The 23,474-nt window shown below is 41.9% G+C and overlaps 1 protein-coding gene across 4 annotated transcripts in view; it reads right to left on the bottom strand.

Annotated features, from left to right (window-relative positions):
* Positions 1–151: 151 nt before the first annotated feature.
* EXD2 (exonuclease 3'-5' domain containing 2) overlaps positions 152–23,474 on the bottom strand; it is a 90,495-nt gene continuing 67,172 nt past the window's right edge. For all 4 annotated transcript variants that reach the window (XM_053224616.1, XM_027066026.2, XM_015068438.3 and 1 more), the window contains 6 exons: positions 22,342–22,468; positions 15,384–15,715; positions 14,274–14,380; positions 13,601–13,736; positions 8,927–9,283; positions 152–5,627 (listed from right to left, as the gene is read on the bottom strand). In XM_053224616.1, the coding sequence (XP_053080591.1) occupies positions 5,411–5,627; positions 8,927–9,283; positions 13,601–13,736; positions 14,274–14,380; positions 15,384–15,715; positions 22,342–22,468 (1,276 nt within the window). In that variant the 3' untranslated portion in view covers positions 152–5,410. The remainder of the gene's footprint in view (positions 5,628–8,926; positions 9,284–13,600; positions 13,737–14,273; positions 14,381–15,383; positions 15,716–22,341; positions 22,469–23,474) is intronic.

The raw sequence follows: 23,474 nt of genomic DNA, 5'->3' as shown, positions 1-23,474 counted from the left end.
AGAGGTAAGAGGGACAAAGTCCAAGGCAAGTCAGGGTTATACAAGATTCAGGCCCCAGAAACTTTGCAGTCTCCCCGTGAGTTGATCATGTCTTAGGACGTACAGAAGGATAACAATGTGTTAACATTTTGGATCCCTCAAATTTTCTTAGGCAGTCATGACAACATAAAAAAAGAGAGAATATTTTTAACTTATTGGTTTAATGTTTGCCTTTTAAAGTACTTAATTCTATTCAATCCTCTACAGTATAGCCTTAATTTCTTCTATCCTTAAAATGAGAAGCACTCACTCCTTTTTTCTCACTATCTTTCCATCTACGATACCTGATGAAGTTGCCTCGTTTCCATTCTGTGCTTATCTCTTATTAAACTTTACAGCACTAGCAATGCGACTAAAGATAAAGTTTCTCTTCTTTCTTTATTGTTAAATAGTGAACTAAGTAGAAATGTGAGTTCCCTAAGGCTGCACACAGCACATCTCTGGTGAGAAACGTATTTCAGCTCCAGGGGGGAGCACCAGATGGAGGAAGCGGGCTTCTCTCTAGTCAGTGAGGCCAGGAGGACACGGCGTAGCATCCTGCTTTCCTCATCCCACCCACCCCCCTTCCATGCACAGTCTCCATTTCCAGAGCTAGGGGCAAGATGAGGGTGTGCAACGAAGGAGAAGGTACACAGCTCCCAAGGGAAAGTACCACATAAGAAACGGGGGATGTGTTACAGGATGCTACAGTGAGCAGGGCCCTTACAGCACATGTAATTTCAATTTCTAACTTTATTGGCAAAGAAAGGAGTCCAGAAAAGTTCAGCGATTAGTCCAAAGATACATGGCTAATGGCCAGAACCCAACCCCAGGTCACCAGCCCACTCTTCTGATCCTGCCAATGCACGACAGAACTGAGTACAGGGAAAAGAAAAAGAGAAAGTTAAGTCCATGGGATACACCCCCATCAACCCACTAAGCAAATAAACATACTTCTTTTAAATCTGGCCATGTCTTAATTTCCCATTTCTTTTCAGCTGATAGCTTACTAAGCTCAAATGTCTGGTTCTTATCCAGGACTTAATGGATACTCTGGTGGCCTGAATAGTCAGAATCACAACTCTGCCCCAGCATGTTGAAGCCTGAAAAGGAAGATCTTTGGGAAGCTAGAATAGAATATAACTAGCCTCTCTAACTCAGGAATATTCTGGACCGCACATCATGCTTATAATAATGCTGACTTCAAACTCAGCAACTTTTGGAGCTTATGCAGGCAGAAAGGCAACAGACTACCCATTTCGCAAGAGGAAAATGGAAGAACGAGTAATGAATAAGGAAGTCAGAAGGAAGGCAAATGCTCTGAGTTCAGTCTGGAGGGTAGGAGATTAACTACTTCCATTCAGAGCAGAGAATGACCTTTTAAGGCAGCGTGCACTACATTAGAAGAGGATACAACCCAGGATAGGTGAACTAGGTCCTCTGACGTTTCCTATTCCGATGCAAAGGAAGTCAGTTCTTGACTATCCCCCAAATGATTACTCACTTGGTCCAGTAACCCACCGTATCTAGGGTCCTCCAACAACAGTGGGCCACAGACAGAGCCAGTTAGATGGAAATAACAGTCTAATGTGCTTCTCACCCTCCCAAATAACATCCTGGCATTAAAGCAAGGGCCTTGGTGCCTCAAGCAAAGGGGGTGACTAACACATCTCCTAGCAGGCTGGCAGGATAGATAATTTGAACAAGTAAGCTATCCGGCTGTATATAAGCCCTGCTCCATCACCTGATGTGAAACTGCTGCAGGACTGGGGACAAGCAGAAGGTATGAGGCTCCAGCACGAGGAGACAAGTTGGTGAATACATACAGTGTATCACAGAATTCCAAAGCAAAAGTATTCAGGGGACTATGCATTATGTGTATGTTATTTGGACCAAGCGTTCAATCATAACAAGGTCATTCTTACATCCTCTTTCAGTTTATTTCATCCAAGAAACACTGATTCTCACGGTATTCCCAAAGGATTAGGTACTCTAAAAATGGCCACTACTCAACAGAAAAGACAAAAGATCAGAAAGAAGGATCCTTTTAAAATATGTAATAATCAGTAAACTAGCAGACTGAGAAACTATCTTCTTTAAAAGTAAAGAGTGATACCTCTCATGAGGATGAGACATAATGAAGGGAAAAAAAAAGAGGAAAGGATAAATGAATGAATGAAAAACTCAGAGAGGTAAAGTAAACCAAGAACTTGAATTACAGTCAGATGTTAGGGCTCCAAACGAACAGGTAGTAAAGAATGCTGAACAAAAGCTCTTTCTGCCTGCCGGGTTCCTAAGAGTCTAAAATGAGGGATTAAAACGGCTTTATTTCAACAGAACACATTTTGTCATTGGATCTCTATCCGTGATGTGGATAGAATAAGTAACTTACGGCTGCACGCTTAAAAAGCAACAAATCCCTAAGTATTGGACCTTGTTCACTTTAGGAGAGCAAATCTCTGATTGCTTGTGTTTCACACACACAAAAAAAGAACTGTAACTTTTATTTTACCTTTTTTATTTTAAAATAAATAGCGTTTCCAAAAAATATTGACTGTAAGGGGAAATGAGTCAGTAAAGGACGGGAGACAAAGGGGAAGCAGAGAAAAGACTCTGAGCCTAGAAATACAACCATCACGGCACACTCACAGAGGCCCCTGCCATGACCCTGTCCTCTCACTACTGCTCTCATGGAAGCACAGCAAGTGCCCTGGGACACGAGCTAGAGGGTCAGAGAGAAGCAGTCCCTTGATATATACTCCTAAAAGGTGGTATCGATTGATCCTCACTCCAGCCATGTGAGCCCTTGCCTCCCCATCCAATTTCTAGGATTCCATCCTAAGGAAAGTATCAAAAGTATGGTCAAAGGTTTATCCAAAAGACAGCTCATCCCAGTATCTCTGCCATTAACAAAGGATCTCAAACAACCATAATTTTCAACAATGAGGGAATGGACAACTAAAGTAAGGTAGAGCCACCAGGAATCTTTCACAGGAAATTAATTTCTTGTGATGCCATGTTAAGTGAGAGGGAAAAAACACGATGCCAAGCTGTATATACGTATAACTCTGAATTTTGCTTTTATCGTTTGCATTTTTAACTAGTGAAAGGAAAGTCACGGACATACCAGCAAAGGTCAGCTCTATTCTAGACGGAGGGAAGATGCGTGATTTTTATTCCTTCTTTAGACTCAGCTCTAACGAACATACACTACTTTTCTATCAGCAAAAACCAATAAATATTTGTTCTATAATATGTCTACCATAAGATATCTCATTTGAGATCACAACCATCTTAGGCAAAGTCTGCTGCAGTCCAAGGCTGACTCAGAGAACAAAGAGTCAGGTCTACACTGTAACCTGTGAGAAGGAGCAGAAATCCTGTGTGCCGGGCTAGCTGCTCCCTCTAGGCTGGCTGCCCACGCAGGAAGGTCTGCTGGCAGGATCGATTCCTTCTTCCCACAGCAACCGCTGCACCTAAATGACCTCGTATGTGTTTCTCTCCTCTTGGCATGAGGATCCCAGGAAAAGAGAATGAAAGCGCCCTCCTCCTCCCTGTTTCAGAAGAAGAAGTTTTTCTGGTAAACTTATCAAAATGACCCCAAATCAGCTACCACAAATTTGGAAACCTAAGTCATCAGTTATGTTCAGGAACTATGTATAAAAGCCCTATTTCTCAAGAATGAATATAAAACAAAATCTATGAGTGCCACCTTGTGGCAAGACTGCCTGCTCTGCTGACCACCCCTCAGTCTCTGTGGTTCTCCACCCCCTGGGACTCCCGAGCATGGGGTGCAGCCACTGCCACGCATGCCCCATAATAACCCATCATAACCGCACCGAACATCCCGTCCCCAAGGTACTGTTCATTTTCAAGGATTTCCAGTTGAGATCCCAGAAATGCCTGTCTGAGGACAAGGGGAATGCAGGGGCAGAGGAGCAAAACGCAAGATGTGCTCACTCGTTTGCAGACCGTTCGGGGATGGGCTGCGGCTGCACTGTATGTGGTGCGTCTGGGCACACACTGGGCACACCCTGCCCCCCCCACGGCAGGGACCTGAAGGGCAAATATCCCCTCCCCCAAGAATAGTTACCAATTCTATAAAGCTGTGAAGAAAAAAGGTTTACATTTACCATCAGTGAGCTTTGTGCTTAGAAGAAGTTTTATTTATCAGTGTTAGAACAACCATCACCAACTCGGGCACGATTTCAAAACAGCTCCTGTTGGATTCTGGCCATAAAATTCTTTTTCAAATTTCTAAGATCTTGTAAGGTAAAAAAGTTTTCCTAAAACTTTAGAAAAAATACTAATCACTACTAAAACTTTATTTCATGCTCAAAGTGGTGGCCTCACATAAAAAGATGAAACGCCACCATTTTGAACATCTGAACGTATTAACTGAGTCCCAGGCATGAGGGGAGGTGGACAAATCCTCACAAGGCAGCCTGACCAAAGGACTCCAGGAGAGAATTAAGTGCTTAAAAGAGGTCAGTGTTACAAATCTGATGGAACACAGAACACGGAAGGGGCCTGACATTGATTCTGACAGAAGATAATCTTCCTCTTAGAAAGGGATTAAGCTAAAAACCTTGCACTTCTGGACAAGAGGACTACAACAAACAGACAACAAACAGCATGAAAGGGAAAGCTGAGCAGGTATCAAAGTTCTCTTGCGAGGTGGTTGCTTATGCTTCTCTCTGCCCCAGCCAGCTTCAAGGCCTACTTCCAGAAAAGGATTTCCTCCAGTGTTCGGGTGGAAGCATATGGCAGGAAGTCGCTGCTGTGGTCCTGGACGTGGAAACGGGAGCATTCTCAAGTATGGAAATAAACCAAAGTGACCTAGATGGGATGGATCTCAACCAGGTGAGTCGTGGGAGAGCATGAAGCCAAGGAATTTATCACGAAGATGTGCTTGAACTGGGAAAAACAAATCTGACCCTCCAACCTCTGGAAGAACGTTTTCTCCCCTCCTAACCCGATGAGATTAAAATCCTTGACTGCCCCTGTTTCAGAAAAACCAACATACTGCACAGGGAAGAGATGTATTAAAAACCTGAGCAACTTGACAAGTCGCTTCAGGGAAGAATCCTTCATTTGCTGTCCGTACAAGGAAAGCAAAAGAAAGAAAGTAAAATAAAGGCCAAGGTCCTTTGGTCCACAAAAATAAAATAAGAGGGAGGGAAAAAGAATTCTCACCTTGCCCGACTAAAATTCAAACCCGTAAGCTCCCCTGGAAGCAACAGCCTTGCTCCACCAGAAGCATCCTGGGATCAGCATGGGTTAGCATTCTGACTTGCGACACTAGGCTCTGACAATGAATGACATGGGAAGAGGTGACTTTCCCACCTTGGCTCAGCTTCCCAGCTGTCCTAACCTGGGAGGAAAGCGGCTATCACGACAGCTTGATGGGAAGGTCTTCCCCATATTTCCGGAGCAGCTTCTGATGGTTATGGTCCACTGACCACTGCTGGGGCAGGTGCTTGGGCTGCATGGAGTCCAGGAAATGCTGACGCCAGCGGCTCTCCAGCTGCATGAGGGAGCGCAGCCCGCCCTGGCTGTGGCACTGCACCACCTTCAGCCCGTGAGGAATGTAGTTTTCATTGGAAATCCTGGCAAGACACAAAGTACAAGGGTCTGAGGAAAACAAGCACAGGATGGTCTCACAGACGGCTCCAAATGCTGTGGGCCAAGGGGCTTCAGCAAGGGCATGTGAGGAGGTTGCTGGACTTCTAAAGCGTTGGTTACTTTAATGTTTTTAAAAACATCTTCCCTATACCTGCCTTTTTAAAGAAGTGGTTTGGACATATTGCACACAATCCAACACAAGGTATTTGGGATACTGAGCTACATTTGTGGGGAGGCCCCTCCCTGCACGAGGCTCAGCCCCCACTACAGGGCCCTAGTGTCTGACTGATGAGTAAAGAATGTTGGCCTTTTATTGACTCCACGGTTACTCGCCTTTCTTTTGAATGATTCATTCTGGGGGCGCCTGGGTGGCTCAGTCGGTTAAGCGTCCGACTTCAGCTCAGGTCACGAACTCTTGGTCTGTGAGTTGGAGCCCCGCGTCGGGCCCTGTGCTGACAGCTCAGAGCCTGGAGCCTGCTTTACATTCTGTGTCTCCCTCTCTCTCTGCCCTTCCCCTGCTCGTGCTCGGTCTCTTTCTCTCTCTCTCTCAAAAAATAAACATAAAAAAAAAAAAATCTTAATTATTCACTCTGAACCATACATCACCCCACGTGTTCCAATTTTTCATAACACTGTAATACCTGAATGTAAAATGCAAGGTGGTACATTTCTCTAGTGTCTTCTTTCTCACGGAAAGAATGCCAAACCATACGGCATAGGCAATACAGTCACTGGTGTTGTGATAGCGTTCTATGGTCACAGATGGTAGCTAACCTTGTGATGAGAACAGCATAACATATAAACTTGTTGAATCACTGTCGTATACCTGAAACGAATGTAATGTTGTGTGGCCCTGTGTCAACTACACTTCAATTAAAAAAAAAAAAAAAAAAAAGATGGAGGTGTTTGGCTGCCTGAGTGGGTGGAACATGCAGCCCTTCATCTGGGAGTTATAAGTTTGAGCCCCACGTTGGGTGTACAGATTACTTCAAAATCAAATCCTGGGGCACCTGGCTGGCTTAGTTGGTTGAGCATCCAACTTCGGCTCAGGTCGTGATCTCATGGTTTGTGAGTTCGAGCCCCGCGTCAGGCTTTCTGGTTTCAGTGCAGGGCCTGATTCGGATCCTTTGTCCCCCTCTCTCCGCACCTCCCCACTCACGCTCTCTCTCAAAAATAAATAAGCATGCATTCATGCATAAATAGATAAATAAATAAATAAATAAATAAATAAATAAATAAATAAATAAAATCAGGGGCATCTGGGTGGCTCAGTTGGTTAAACATTTTACTCTTAGGGAAGGGGAAAAAAAAAAAAAGAGGTTAGAGTGGGAGAGAGCCAAAACATAAGAGACTGTTTAAAACTGAGAACAAACTGAGGCTTGATGGGGGGTGGGAGGGAGGGGAGGGTGGGTGATGGGTATTGAGGAGGGCACCTTTTGGGATGAGCACTGGGTGTTGTATGGAAACCAATTTGACAATAAATTTCATATATTAAAAAAAAAAAAACATTTTACTCTTGATTTCGGCTCAAATCATGATCTCACAGTTTATGGGACTGAGCCCCACGCCGGGCTCTGTGTGCGAATAGCATGGAGCGAGCCTGCCTGGGATTCCTTCTCCCTCTCCCTGGCTCATGCTGTTTTCTCTCTCAGAATAAACAAATTTTAAAAAAATAAAATAGAATCTTAAAAAAAAAAAAAAAAAAAAGAACGCCAAACCACATCCATGAGAGACCTGTTTCAGTCCCATGAAATATTCAGTTGTGCAGCTGGTGCTGTTTAGTGGGAAAATGAATCCCTGCCTCCTTCCTAAGCACGGAGGCCTTAAAAACTGTTCTGTTGCCATGCGAACAGTGTGTTCACCTCCTGTGAGGAAAGGCTAATTTTCTCAAGGAAGCTGGTACCCCATGGACTCAGTTCCCCTCCACGCATCCACGCCCCACTCTCAAGACCCCCTCCCCATCCTAGCAGTGCTGGTGCCCTCCGGGGGTCTGCAGACACTATTGCTTAGCTCACCAGAGTGCCACTAACTAGCCTATCTTTCCCCAAACAGCTCTTCTTCCCAGTCCCAGACATCCAAGTCCAGCATCCTTCTATCCAAGTCAGCAGGTGATTTGTTAGAAAGGTCTGTGGTGAAAGGGGAAGTTTGCCTGTTTTAGCAAATACATCTGGGAACCGGTTAAAGGAACCCGTCCCCTTAATTTCTCATAGGACCCTGGCAAGTTATTTGACTTTACCTCAGGGTAGCTAACATAAAGCTTGGAAAATAACATCTACTTTACAGACTCACAAGGTAGCTATAAGAATAAAACTCAGTAATGTTTTATTAACTTTGAAAGATTTAAAAAAATGCAAGATACAATGTGAGCAGTTACCAGTAAGAAATCGAAATCCTATTTCATAGGTTTGTTATAAGAACTAATTAAGGCAATTTATAGAAAGTTTATTAGCTGGGTTAAATAGATGAAGATATCTAGAAATATTTGTTTGATAATTGCTGCTATATTTAAGATTTTTTGGTAACAAAACTCTATTGGCAAACAGCATCGCATTCTGTTTGGTGAACTTATCAGTTCATTTCAATCCCTAGTACGACTGGAAAAGAGACAGTTGGTAAGCAAAACTACAGCAGGTGATGCAGAATTTTTTTCACCTCAGCCATGCACCCATTCATTTCTTAGGACCATAAGCTTCTCATTTGGGAACACCAAGTTAAGTCCTGTAAGTTCAACCATATACTCGTGGGGAAGGAGGGAGCAAAGAAGGAAGGGAAAAGGAGAAGAGTAACTTAAATGGTTAGCGCCAATATTCCATTCAATGGGCCAGTACCCTGAGTCCAGGTGAGACAGCAAACATGAATCCCCTGGTCTCAGTTCCCACCGATCTGGATACGGTGAGAAACAAAAAAAAACCCACATACACCGTACTCGTGGGCAACTTCAGAGACTTGAGGATATTTTTTGAGTATGATTTTCATCTTCTGTGCTGACTTCAGGATTTCCTTCTGCATAGAATCTCTAAGGCACAACTCCACCGCACTTGAACTCACCTGCTAATCATGAAAATGACTGGACATGTATGACCTTAAAAGGGTTAATGACAGAAGACAAGTCTCCTATGGAAAGGAAATTCTCAAACAGATTGTACTATCCCAGTCCCGTGGTATTTTAAGCCATTACACACGTAACGGGATGACACAGGCTATGCTCGCCCCCGACCTGGCAAGCAACCTCACCGAGTGGTCAGGGTCAGTGCTCTGGGTCACTCCTCCACCCTTTCTGTACCTGGTCTCCAGGCTGGCAGCCTCTTGAAGCATCTCATCCGTGATTGTGTCTGTGTCGTAAAACTCTCTGAGGGCTCGCAGCAGCTCCTCCTTCCGACGAGCAGGCAGGCTCTCCGCGTTGAGCAGGGCCCTGGCCCCAGAACGTACCTGCCGGCGCTCAGGGTCTTCTAGCAGCCGCAGACCCTCCTCAGAGCCAATGGGGGCCTGGAACTCCCTGGCCAGCTGCTGCTTCAGGTGGTTGTCGTAGTAGTTAGAGACGGCATGGCAGGAGGTACAGAGCAGCAGCACATCGTGGGAGTTGTGGTCTTTCATCTCAATGGGGAAGTGCTTCCGGTACTCGTGTGGAATCACGTTCTTCCTGCCAAGCCCACCCAGAAGGCAGCGCTCATTAGCAGATGACACGGAACACATGTGGAGCTAGCAGGCGGGCTACTGGAGTCTCATCTGGGCCTAAACATGACTGAGAAGCCTTGGGCACCACAATCCAACAGAGATTGCATACAGGCAGTACAACCTATTCCACTCTCGGCCTGCCTAGCTACCTGTGCCTTAGTTTCCTCTCTCCTAGAAGTAGGTTCATACCACCTGCCCTCAAGAGCCAGCAGAGGGCCAATGGCAGAGGGAGGCTAATAACCACCTTTGCCAAGATTGTATTCCCAGAAGGAAGAGTATCAGAGAAATGAAAAAAAAAAATACTAATGGCCTTTAATATCTAGAAAATAACTCTCAAAGCATGTAGCAGGCAACCTCTACTTCTGAAATTCTGGAAGCCTGGTGACCTAAAAAAACCAATTTCCTCTATCTGAGAAATCCCTCACTCAGACCATTTCCATGGTTCATCAAGGCCCAGCAGTGTTTTCTAAGGAGAACTAAGCTCTCAGGAAAAACTCTTAAGAGCAACAATTATTTGTCTCACTTTGTAAGAAGAGAACGTAGGAAAGTGAATTATTCCACAGAAGCCAGGGAGAAAACCCAAAGTGTGCCTTCAGGTCATCTAAATACAGGCACACCTCATATCATTGTGTCCTGCAGATTTTACATTTTTTGCACATTGAAAGTTTGTGGCAACCCTGCATCAAGCAAGTCTACTGGCCCCATTTTTCCAACAGCATTTTTTCACTTCCTGTCTCTGTGTCATATTTTGGTAATTCTTGCAACATTTTGCACTGTTTCATTATTATTATATTCGTTATGCTAATCTGTGATAAGTGAGCACAGGTGTCACTACAGTAATTGTTTTGGGGACACCATGAACCATGCCCATATAAGACCGTGAAAACAATAAATAAATGTTATGTGTGTTCTGACTGCTCCACCAGCTGGCCATTGCACTGTCTCTCTCTCCCTTTCCTGGGGCCTCCCTATTTCTTGGGATGCAATGATATTGATATCAGGCCAGTTAATAACCCTACAATGGCCTATTAGTGTTCAAGTGAAAGAAAGAGTTGTACGTCTCCCACTTTAAATCAAAAGCTAGAAGTGATTACATTGAGTGAGGAAGGCATGTGGAAAGCCGACACAGGCCAAAAGCTATGCCTCTGGAACCAGTTAACCGACTTGTGAATGCCTAGGAAAAGTTCTTGAAGGAAATTAAAAGTGCTGCTCCAGTGAACACATAAATGCGATGCAAATGAAACAGCCTTACTGCTGACATAGAGAGAGGTTAGTGGTCTGGACAGAAGATCAAACTAACCTCAATGTTATCTTAAGCCAAAGCCTAATCCAGAGCAAGGTCCTAATGCTCTCCAATTCTGTGAAGGCTGAGAGGTAAGGAAGCTGCAGAAGAAAAGTCTGAAGCCAGCAGAGGTCGGTTCAGGAAGTTTAAGGAAAGAAGCCATCTCCACAACACGAAAGTGCAGGGCGAGGCAGCAAGTGCATATGTAGAAGCTGCAGCAAGTTCTCCAGAAGATCCAGCTAAGATAATTCATGAAGGTGGCTCCAGTAACCAACAGATTTTCAGTGTGGATGAAATAGCCTTTTATTGGAAGAAGATGCCATCCAGGGCTTTCATAGCTAGAGAGAAGTCAGCACCTGGCTACAAAGCCTCAAAAGAGGGGTGCCTGCGTGGCTCAGTCGGTCAAGCATCCAACTTCGGGTCGGGTCATGATCTCACAGTTCGTGGGTTCGAGCCCCGTGTCGGGCTCTGTGCTGACAGCTAGATCAGAGCCTAGAGCCTGTCTTTGGATTCTGTCTCCTTCTCTCTCTCTCTCCCTCCCGTGCTTTCTCTCTCTCTCTCAAAAATAAATAAAAAACGTTAAAAAAAATTTTTTTAAAAGCTTCAAAAGACAGGCTGACTCTCTTGTTAAGGGCTAATGCAGCTGGTGACTTTCAGTCGAAGCCAAAGCTCATGGACCATTCTAAAAACCCTAGGGCCCTTCAGAATGATGCTAAATCTACTCTGCCTGTGCTCTCTAAATGGAAAAACAAAGTGTGGATGACAGCCTATCTGTTTACAACATGGTTTACTGACTATTTTAAGCCCACTGTTGAGACTACTGCTCAGAAAAAAAAAATTTCCTTTCAACATTTTACTGTTCATTGACAGTATATCTGGCCACCCAAGAACTCTGATGGAGATACACAAGATTAATATTGTTTTCATGTCTGCTAGCACATCTATTCTGCAGCCCCTGGGCAAAAGAAGTCACTGCAGATGTGGTAGAAGTAGCAACAGAACTAGAATCAGAAGTGGAGCCTGAAGATGGGACTGAATTGCTGTGATCTCAGGATAAAACTTTAACTGATGAGTTGCTTCTTATCGATGAGCAAGGAAAGTGGTTTCTTGAGATGGAATCTATTCCTGGTGAGGATGCTGTGAAGATTGTTGAAATGACAGTGCAGGATTTGAAAGGACTGACTCCAATTTGGAAAGAAGTTCTACTGTGAGTAAAATGCTATCAAACACCATCACGTGCTACAGAGAAAATGTTTGTGAAAGAAGAACCCATCAGTGCAGCAAACTTCCTTGTCATTTTATTTTAAGAAACTGTCAGGGCGCCTGGGTGGCTCAGTCAGTTAAGCAACCAACTTCAGCTCAGGTCATGATCTTGTGGTCCATGGGTTTGAGCCCCGTGTCGGGCTCTTGCTAACTGCTCAGAGCCTGGAGCCTACTTCGGATTCTGTGTCTCCCTCTCTCTCTCTGCCCCCTCCCCCCACCACTCAAGCTCCGTCTCTCTCTCTCTCTCTCTCTCAAAATAATAAACATTAAAAAATTTTTAAATTTAACAAAAAAAAAGAAATTGCCACAGCCACCCTAACCTTCAGCAGCCACCACCCTGATTAGTCAGCAGCCATCAACATCGAGGCAAGACCCTCCTCCAGCAAAGAATTACAACTCACTGAGAGCTCAGAAGATGGTTAGCATTTTTTAGCAATAAAGTATTCTATGTATGTATGTATATAACCTCTATACCCAATGTGGGGCTCGAACTCATGACTCCAAGATCAAGAGTCACATGCTCTACTTACTGAGCCAGTAAGGCACCCCAGCAATAAAGTATTTTTTTAATATATTTTTTAATGTTTATTTCTTTATTTTGAGAGAGAGAGAGACAGAGACAGAGAGAGAAAGCATGCAAGTGGAGGAGGGACAGAGAGAGAAAGAGAGAGAGAGAGAGAGAGAGAGAGAGAGAATCCCAAGCAGGCTCCATACTGTCAGTGCAGAGCCCAACGTGGGGCTCAAACTCACAAACCGTGAGATTATGGCCTGAGCTGAAATCAAGAGTCAGATACTTAACCGACTGAGCCACCCAAGTGCCTGTGAAGTATTTTTAAATTAAAATATATACACTGCTGTTTTAGACATAATGTTACTGCACTATAGTGCAATGTAAATGTAATTTTTACATGCACTGGAAATCAAAAATTCATTTGACTCATTCACTTTAAGATTTTTTTTAAATTTTTTTAATGTTTATTTTTTTAGAGAGAGACAGAGAGACAGAGCGTGAGTGGGGGAGAGGCAGAGAGAGAGGGAGACATAGAATCCGAAGCAGGCTCCAGGCTCTGAGCTGTCATGTCAGCACTGAGGCTCAATGTGGGGCTCAAACTCATGGACCGCGAGATCATGACCTGAGCTAGTCACTTAACTGACTGAGCCACTCAGGCACCCCTAAGATTTTATTTTAAAGTAATCTGTACACCCAGCGTGGGGCTTGAGCTCACAACCCCGAGATCAAGAGTGGCATACTCCACTGACTGAGACAGCCAGGCGCTCCTGCCTCACTTTATTGTGGTGTTCGCTTTATTATGATGGTCTGGAGCCAGAGGTGCAATATATCTGAGGTATGCTTGTATTCCACGAATAGTACCAAGGTGCAGCTTGTGAGCCACTCAAGGAAGGATTATAAGAACACACAGAGAAAGGCAGCTTCAGAAGGAAATGGTCTCTGATCTTTCTATAAGCAAAAGGGAATCACTCTCTTCGTGGCAAACTGTCACTGAGAAAGAGTGTTACGTTCCGGAAACCAAGAACTGGTCTCAGGATAGGTGGGGGACACTATAGCAAGGCCACACAGAGTTCAGAAGCTCTCAGGAAAACTGGGATGACTGCCATGGACAAGTCTTTCAGCCAAAGTGGACAGATTCAACCAAGGCCCCGGAGGGTTCCATATGTGGCTACAAAGGCAAATTCCATCAGAGGCGGAGAATCTGGGTGGCCAGACCCCACACTCACCGAATGTATGAGTCCTTCTTGCCACATACTACACACAAGTTCTCTTTAACCATCAAGTAATAGTCTCCTGGAGATTCGGGTCTTCCCGCAGGTTCAAACTGTAGCTTGACCACAAAAGGCTCTTCGCTCACCAGCTCTTAAGAAAAAGAAAAAGGGTGAGTGTTTGCCTACCTCTCCCTCAGGAAGGAAGCCCCACCTGAACTGTTCTCTGCTGTATCCACCAGAGATCACGATTATAACTGAAGACGTATAGGTCTAAGGTCATATTAGGATCAGTGACAAAGCTAGATTAACTTCTCCTTATGTTAGTTCTTCAACTATCTAAAAATTATAAAGTGAAAGAAGGGAGACAGGAGAAAAAGACACACAAATAGATGAAAAGATAGCTCTGAACGTCCTTGAAGGAAAGGAAAAATAAAATACCCCTGGAGCACCTCTACTTTCCTACCATACAACCTTCTCTCCAGACCCAAGATGAGACCTCATGCCTTTTGCTGGAGGCTGGGCCTGAGTCTCTAAGCAGACAGAAATCACAACTGAACAGCCACATCTCACTTGTCTCAAGTTCTTTCTGCCTTCTTCTATCCCTCCCTGCCCCGTGTCCCTCTCCCCACTCCTGCCGGGACACACATGCACCTAAATGTAGATGAAATAGGACAGGTGAGTCTCAAACCTCCAATGCCTTTGTCCAGGTACCACTGAGCTTTCCTTCGGTCACAAGTGCAGAGGGGCTGTCCATCAGGAGCATGCAGGAAGCAGTTATCATAGAGGGGTGATTTTCTGCAGGGAAGGCAGAGGTTAATCTAAGACTGAAAGCTAACCATGGGTCAAGGTATCAGTTGCCTTCCCATGCTGTCTTCTGAGTGACCCCAGCTACTCTCGATACTAGGGTCAAACATTACGTTTATGGGAAAAAACAAGTAGGGCAAAAAATCATGTTTGTTCCTCCATCTGCATGGGGCTAGGAACTAAAAATGAGTTCATTTAGCTAGTCTTTATATTTATGGACAGGAAGTAAGTTGGGTAGTATTTACACAGCTCTGTTGTGAAAGTGAACAGGAGCAAGCACCAAGAAACTGTTCTACAGAGTAATCACTGGGTTAAACAAAGTAAATTAAAATTAAAGAATTTCAGGCTGAAGTAATGAGGGCCACAGGAGTTTATTTCTGGCTCAAACGCAATACTTGCTTCAATTTAATCATCCAGTTCCTAAAGGCACTCTGCTACAGGGACCAAGCTTCCACTCCAAAGTACTTATTAGTCATCTTTCTGCAATAGAGGCATAAGTCGTACAGAGAAACTCTCACTGGTTAGAGAATAATATTGGCTTAGAGCTGGATGCCATTCTAAATAATCAAATACCAAATGAACAGGAAATCAGATGATGCATTTCTTCTGAAATGTAGGAGGCAATTCATGTTATTCATTTTCGCAGCTATCCCGAGCAAGGAAGGAGTAATAATTATACCCTCATTTATAACTGGAGAAGTTACAAGTCTAAGGTCATATGAGGATCAGTGACAAAGCTCGGTTAAGTTCTCCCTCTTTCTACTCCAACTGTCTAAAAATTAAAAAGCAAAAGAAGGGGGAAAGGAGGAAAATACACAAATAGATCAAAAAACAGCTCCAAATGTCCTTGAAGGAAAAGAAAAATAAAATTAACCCCTACAGCACCTCTGCTATCCTAGCATAGAACCTTGTCCCCAGACCCAAGATAAGGCATCGTGCCTTTTGCTGCAGGCTGGGCCTCTGAGTCTCAGCAGACAGGGTACAGCTCAGTTACCTGGCCGAGTAGCCCACCCCCAGGGGCTTTCTTTTGTGCTTCCTGGGGTCTCTCCCCTGGTGGTTGCCTGGCATCACTCCATCCATCTTAGACTTCTTATTTTTGGGCTTCTGCTGGGCTTCTGCTGCTTCCCCATTAACTTCTTCCCCCAATCGGCTAACTCCTTTGCTTCGGAACGGGATGTCTACCACATCCCGGCATTTCTCCAAGACTTCCCTCCAGCTCATGTGGTCATCGTTCTCATCTAGAGTTGAATTCCTAGAGAAACGGTATCCAAGAAGATGGAGAAAGAGAGCCACTGAAATCTGGGCATCCCTGGCAGCATAAATTACCTGAAGAGAAAAGTCAGAGATCAGTGGAATCTGGAAGGCAAAGCAAAGAAAGCAATTTCCAACTCAATCACAAAGATGCAGACAATTTTTAGGATTCTAATTCAAGATGTACCATGTACTTCTCAACAACCTTTTATTATGAGACATTTCACACTATACAACAGTAAATCGAATAGTATAATGAATCTTCATGTTTCTTTCCTGTCTCTGTTTTTAACTAAAATAGCTAAAATAGTGCCTTACTCTAAATGCTCAATAATCCTATTCAATATATAAATTAGTGAAGTTTCTTTCTATCTGCTACCAAACCTGATGGACAGATTTTTGTCAAGTTTAGGTGAGGCCAGTTACCACAAGTTTGACAACCAGAACACGAAATTCACTTTGGAGGTGGTCATCCTCTAGAACACCTGAAAGCAAGATTCATTTAGAGGCCTGTGTGACTGTCAATCAGAAACAACCTGCCATTATTAATAAGATGTGGAAAACAAATTGGTTTCAAGCATGGGCCTCAAATCAAAAGTCAAAAGGGCCCATTTCTGGAATTTATTTATTTAAAAATGGTAAGTCATTCTCCCAAGCCACTGGTGACAGGAAGGCTGACCATAAATAAAAGTAGTCAAATCTATAATCAATAGCTTTTCCCAACAAAGGGTGTAAAGACTTTAAAATTCCTTTAATTTACCTTTAATAACCAAGCCTGGTAAACAATACTATTAGGAAGGATTTGTTATGCTTTTAGAATAAAACAATTTGGGTAAAATTTTCCACCTAGACTCAACAATCTACACATCTATCAGCAGGATCAGCAGGCTGTTTCTCAAAGGAAAGAAGTGTGCTTCAATGTGAAGAGCTTAAAGTGCTTTTTAACACTGTTTTCAAATGATAAGAAAACCCAAGCACTTTCATCAAATGGTGTTAAGACAACTGGATGGCCACATGTAAAAGAATAAAGTTGGATCCAAACAAAAATTATAAGCCTAAATGTAAGAGCTAAAAACTAAGACTTTTAGAAGAAAACATAGGGGTAAATGTTCATGACCTTGGGATAGGCAATGATTTCTTGGCTATGACACCAGAAGTATAAGTGATAAAAGAAAAAATAGATAACTGGACCTCATCAGTATTAAAACCTTTTGTGCTTCAAACAACTTCACCAAGTAAGTGAAAAGATGACCTGAAGAACGGAGGCAAATATTTACACATTATGTCTCTAATAAGGGACTAGTCTCCAAAATATATAAAGAACTCTTAAAACTCAATAATATAAAGACAAATAACTCGATCAAAATACGAGCAAAGGATTTAAATAGATATTTCTGTAATATATATTCTACAATATATAATTTCCATAACATATTTTTAAATAGCCAATAAGCACATGGAAAGATGCTCAGCCTCATTAGTCACTAGGGAAATGTAAATCAAAACCACAACGAAATACCATTTCATTCCTACTAGGATGGCTCTAACCAAAAAGATAGGCAATAACAAGCGTTGGTGAGGATGCAGAAAATTAGAACCTTCATACATTGCTAATTGGAATATAAAATGATGTAGTTACTTTGCAAAACAGTCTGGCAGTTCCTCAGTGACACATAAAGTTCATGACCCAGCAACTACACTTCTAGGTATATACCCAAAAGAAGTAAAAACATACGACATGTGTCCACACAAAATTTTATGCCCAAATATTCATAGTGGCATTTTTCATAATAGCCAAAAAATGAAAGCAATGCACCAATTGATGAATGTATAAACAAAATGTACTATATATCCATACAATATCGTTTAGAATAAAAAGAAATGAAGTACCAATAAACGTTACAACGTGAATGACCCACGACAACATGGTAAATTAAGCCAATCACAAAAGATCATATATTATATGATTCCATTGATATGAAATGTCCAAAACAGACAAATCTATAGAGACAAGAGGTAGATCAGTGGCTGCCTAGTGCTAGGGTGGGGGTGAGCATAGGGTGGGAAGTGACTTGCTAATGGATATGGAGTTTCTCTTTGGGGTGATAAAAATGTTCTTTTTTTTTTTAAGTATTTTTTTTAATGTTTTTTGTTTATTTGGAGAGAGAGGGTGCAAGATGAGGAGGGGCAGAGCGAGTGGGAGAGAAAGAGAATCCCAAGCAGGCTCCAGGCTGTCAGCACAGAACCCGACAAGGGTCTCAATCTCACAAACTGTGAGATCATGACCTGAGCCTAAATCAAGAGACAGACGCTCAACTGGCTGAGCCACTCAGGCACCCCAAAAATCTTCTAAAATTAGATTGTGGTGATGGTTGTACCACTCTGTAAAAATACTAAAGTCCATTGATTTGTATGCTTTTTTTTTAAGTCGGCTCCATGCCCAATGTGGGGCTTGAACTCACATCTCTAAGATCAAGAGTTACATGCTCTACGGACTAAGCCAGCCAGGCGCCTCATTTTGTGTACTTGAAATGGCTGAATTTTGCTGTATGTTAGTTATACCTTAAAATTGTTAAGGAAGGAAGGAAGGAAGGAACCAAGGCACAAAGAAGTGACTTACTCAGGGTCACAGAAAGTCAGAAACAGCTGCAAAAAACAAATTCAGATAGTATGACTCCCAAAACTCTCTCTCAGGAAGGATGTTAACCTTAAGGTACCAGCTAAAGCTTTTCTATAACAACATTTTGGAAGGGTGAACAAGCAGTGACTGACTCAGCAAACAAGAGAAGGCTAAAACCTAGGCCTAAAGGAAGCCAAAAATCCAAGAATTAAGTTAATTTGAGCCACAGAACATAAGCATAAGGAATGGGAAGCACCAGGTATCTGGGAAAGCAAGGGTACAAGCAGGGGTGAGAACAATAGGATAAGGTGAAAGTCTCCAAAAAGAACACTTAGAACCAGAAGCACCGGGGTGGCTCAGTTAGGCGTCCAACTCTTGATTTCATCTCAGGTCATGATCTCACAGTTGGTGAGTTCAAGCCCTGAACTGGGCTCTGCACTGATGGCACGGAACCCACTTGGGATTCTGTCTCCCTCTCTCTCTCTGCCCCTCCCCTGCTTGCTCTCTATCTCTTTCTCAAAATAAACAAAAATAAACTTGGAAAAAAAAAAAAAAAACCCTAGATCTTCTCCTTTACACCACAGGGCTGGCAATTACTCCTTCTCTAACCCCCCAAAGAGTAAAAGTTTAAGTCATATAATGGGCTAACTCCCAGAGGATCTGGATCCAGTAACAACAGGTCTGGTGGAGGGTGGGGGCAAAGTGTCATCTGAAAAAGGGATTATGGGAAAGTTTACATAATGACTGGTAAAACTACCAGCACCTTTTCCCACTCAGCTACCAGAATATAAGCAGAGGGGCTTATACCCCTTTGGCAGAAGACTAGATGGTTCATTTCTGGAGACACTGAGTAGCCTGAGAAAAAAGAATTCCAGTTACTGACATGTGACTATAATCTGTAGGTACTGATAATAAAGCCCACTGGCCCAAAAGCGCTGGCCATATTTGCTGTGTTCTCAATCCATTTTTTTTTTTAATTCAAATTTAAGGGGCACCTGGGTGGCTCAGTCGGTTAAGAATCTGACTTTGGCTCAGGTCATGATCTCACAGTTTGTGGGCTCAAGCACCACATCGGGCTCTGTGCTGACAGCTTGGAGCCTGGAGCCTGCTTCAGATTCTCTGTTCCCCTCTCTCTCTGCCCCTCCACCCCACTTGTGCTCTGTTTCTCTCTCAAAAATAAATAAACATTAAAAATTTTTTAAATTAAAATTTAAATATCATTTTCTGTATTTTCTAAAATCTCATTAAGCATTATGTTCATAATTAGAACAAAAAATAAACACTGTTTAAATAAAGCATGAATAAGAAACTTTGGAAATTCTGAATTCTCACAATAAGGATCACAAATCTGGTTTCAAATTTGATAGCAATTAACTTTTTCTCCACAACTTTTTATTTTTAAGATTTTCAAGCTCACAGAAAAGTTAAATAATAATGCCACCTGACATTCATAATTGTCAACATTTGCTTTATCTCTTTATGATATGGATACCACACACTTTTTTTTTTCTTTTTGGCTGAACACATTGCAACATTAAGTTGCAGCTATTATAGTCCTTCATCTCTAAATACATTAGTGTGTACTTCTTAAGAACAAGAACATTCTTCTACATAATCACACTATTAGCACACCCAAGAACTTTAACAGTGGCAAAATACAATAATACACAGTTCTAACATCTCCAATTGTTCCAAAAATGTCTTTTACAGATGGTGCAAGATTCAGGATTTTTAACAGACTTGCAGAATTGTGCAACCATTCACCATAATCAACGTTGGAACACTTTCATCACCTCAAAAAGAAACCTTTGACCCACTGGCAGTCATCCTCCACTTCTCCCAGCCCTAGGCAACCTATTAATTTATTTTCTGTCTCTATAGATTTGTATATTCTGAAATATTTCACAAAAATGGAGTCATGCAAAATGTGTTTGCAATTAGCTTCTTTCAGTAGCATAATGTTTTCAAGACTCATCCCTGTCATAGTATGTATTATTTTTAGTACTGAGTAATACTCCATTGTAAGGGTATGCCATATTTTATTTATGCATTCATCAGCTGATGTGCCCAATCAGCTTTTTAATGTGTCCTTAACTATGAATGGACAGCCAAGGATCTAAACATTTAAGAAAAATTTTAATGCGAAATTCAAAGACCAAATCAAACATTTCAAATAAGGAACTCAGAGGAAAACAAAGCAATACAGAAAGCAGAAGAAAACCTCAGAAATCTTTAATACTCTTAAGATAACAGAAGATACTACATCCATTAAACAAAAACAAAGTTATTTTAAACATGAATATTCAGAGGAGACCAAGAATCTCTTGTCACTTAACATTATGATAGGAATTATTAAAAATTCAATAGAAATGTTAGAAGACAAATTTGAGGAAATTTCCTAGAAGATAAAACAAAAAATACAGATAGAAAAATCAGAGAGAAAATATTTTTCTTAGGAAGTAGGCCGATCAATTCAAGGATCCAATATCCAAATAATATGAATTCTAGAAACAGAAGGGAGGGATGTTTTCAAAGAAATATTATGAAAATAATTCCCTGAACTAAAAGACACGAACTTCCAGATTGAAAGGATCCACTGAATTCTAATGCTATAATGAGAAATAGCCCACACTAATTAGTATCATCATGAATTTTAATAACTAAGAATAAAGTAAAGATTTTCCAGAAAGAAAAACAAGTGACGTACTCAGTATCAATACTGGAAGCTATAAGACAGGGAAGAGTACCTTCAAATTTCTGAAGGAAAATGATTTTCACCCTAAATGCTGTACTCTGCCAAACTATCAGTTAATAGAGGGAAGCCAATATCTTTTCAGACACACAAGGTGTCATAAATTAACTTCCCATGCTCCCTTTCTTAAAGTACCCCAGATAAAAAAGGGAAAAGACATGGAGTTCGGAAGACAGAAGATCTACTACAGAAGAAAGCTGAAGGGAATCCCCAGGATGATGGTAAATGCAGATTCCAGGGTCAGAGCTAGGCAGCAGGGCTCCTGAAAGGAGCAGGGTGACAAAGGGCTCTAGAAGGGATGGCTCCAAGGGAAAGCAAGAGGAGTAAGTCACCTCCTGTGTCTGAACCACTGGAGAAAAGATGGATGGTCCCGTTAAAAGTCTGGGGCTGAAAGAGTTAACAGGTATATAGAAAACAAAGCAAACAGAAGTACAATTATTAGTCCTAGGAAAGCAAAAAGTTGTGTAAGGAAAAACTTAATTGCAGCTTACTATGTGGCTCAGCTATAAATAATACCAATATAAGTAGATATGAATGTGATAAAAATGATGATTTACCTATATTGGGACAATGGAAAAGGGACTCAGTATTTGTCTGGGGACAGAGGAAACACATGAGTACCAAATCATGTCTTCCACAGTAAGAAGTCAAAGACAATATAAAAATAAGAAAGAATAATATATGTACATAATTTAAAAATATAATAGTAATTACCAGAAATAAATGAAACCAGTTGCCACTGAGGGGAGGAAGACGGGGAACTACTAATTCTTATACAATAAGTCTTATAACACTTTGTTTTTCTAATTATATTTGTATTCATCATTTTAAAAATTACATTTTCTAAAAGGCCTGCCATATAGTAAATGCTCAAAAAAATAAAACAGAATAGGCACTCTTATTCTGCTACTTAAGTACTATTTATATACTATAGAACAGTTACCTTCAATGAGTCTATTTTAAAGTATTTCCACCCAATACTTATATTTAAAGATTACAATTTTAAAAACAACTATACGTCATAAGCAATGGCTCTTCCATTCTTCAACTACTCTGATAAGAAGTACCTGGTTGTCAGGGGACCTGGGTGGCTCAGTCACTTAAGCGTGCAGCTCTTGATCTTGGCTCAGGTCATGTTCTCACCATTCATGAGATCAAGCCCCACGTCAGGCTCTGTGCTGACAGCATGGAGCCTGCTTGGGATTCTCTCTCCCTCTCTCTGCCCCTCCCCTGCTCACTCACTTGTGCTCTCTCTCTCAAAATAAATAAACTAAAAAACTTAAAACAAACAAACAAACAAACAAACAAACAAACAAACAAAAGAAGTACCTGGTCCTCAGTAAGATTCTCGGCATCCCAGTTGCTGCAGCGAAGCAGGAGGGACTTGTCAAGTGGAAAGTTCAAAACTGTCTCGGCAAGTGATTTCAGGCTAAGCCCATTACAGAGCAAATTGTTTCTACAAGGAAATAAGTAAAGTCATGCATCAAAAATGGGCAAAAGAAGAACAGGCAAGTCAAAAAAGACATATAAATGGCCAAAAACAGATGGTAGATACTCAATCTTACTAGATATCAAACAAAATAAAAATTATATACAACTTGTTTATCATATTGCAAAGATTAAAAATCAATAAATATAACTACTATTGATGGAGTAGTCTGATCTAAAATTCATGAACTGTCCATTTTTACAATCTTTATGGAAAATAGTTTAGCAATAAATATCAAAGTTTTGACCATAAAAACCCTCTGATTCCAGAATTCCACTTCTAGGAATTTATCCTGAGAATAAATGTACATAAAATGATCTTCACTGCAGCACTATTTATAGTAGCAAATAATTGGAAAAAACCTAAATGCCCATCAACAAAAGATTAGTTAAATATCTATGGAATTAAATTCCATATAGCTATTTAAAAAAAGATTGTAGTGGGAGGCGCCTGGGTGGCTCAGTCGATTAAACGTCCAACTCTTGATTTCAGCTCAGGTCATGATCTCACTGTTTGGGAGTCTGAGCCCCACATTGGGCTCTGCACTGGCACTGCAGAGCCTGCTTGGGATTCTCTCTCTTTCTCTCTCTCTCTCTCTGCCCCTCCCCTGCTCATTTTCTCTCTCTCAAAATAAATAGACTTAAATAAAAAAAGGATGTGTATCTATTTTGATGTGAAAAGATGTCCATGACAGGGGCACCTGGGTGGCTTATTCGGTTGAGCCCTCATCAGGCTCACTGCTGTCAGCATGGAGCTTGCTTTGGATCCTCTGTTCCCTCTCTTTCTGTCTCTCCTCTGCTCATGCTCCCTCTCTCTCTCAAAAATAAATAAACTAAATCGTTAAAAAAAAAAAAAAAAAAAAAGAATGGGGCCCCTGGATGGCTCAGGAGGTTAAGCGTCCGACTTCAGCTCAGGTCATGATCTCACACTTCCTGAGTTCGAGCCCCACATTGGGCTCTATGCTGACAGCTCA

The sequence above is a fragment of the Acinonyx jubatus genome, chromosome B3 (genome assembly GCF_027475565.1).
Source record: "Acinonyx jubatus isolate Ajub_Pintada_27869175 chromosome B3, VMU_Ajub_asm_v1.0, whole genome shotgun sequence".
NCBI classification, from domain to species: Eukaryota; Metazoa; Chordata; class Mammalia; order Carnivora; family Felidae; genus Acinonyx; species Acinonyx jubatus.
The sequence above is the reverse complement of the archived record's forward strand: the minus strand, read 5'-3'. Positions and strand labels throughout refer to the sequence as shown.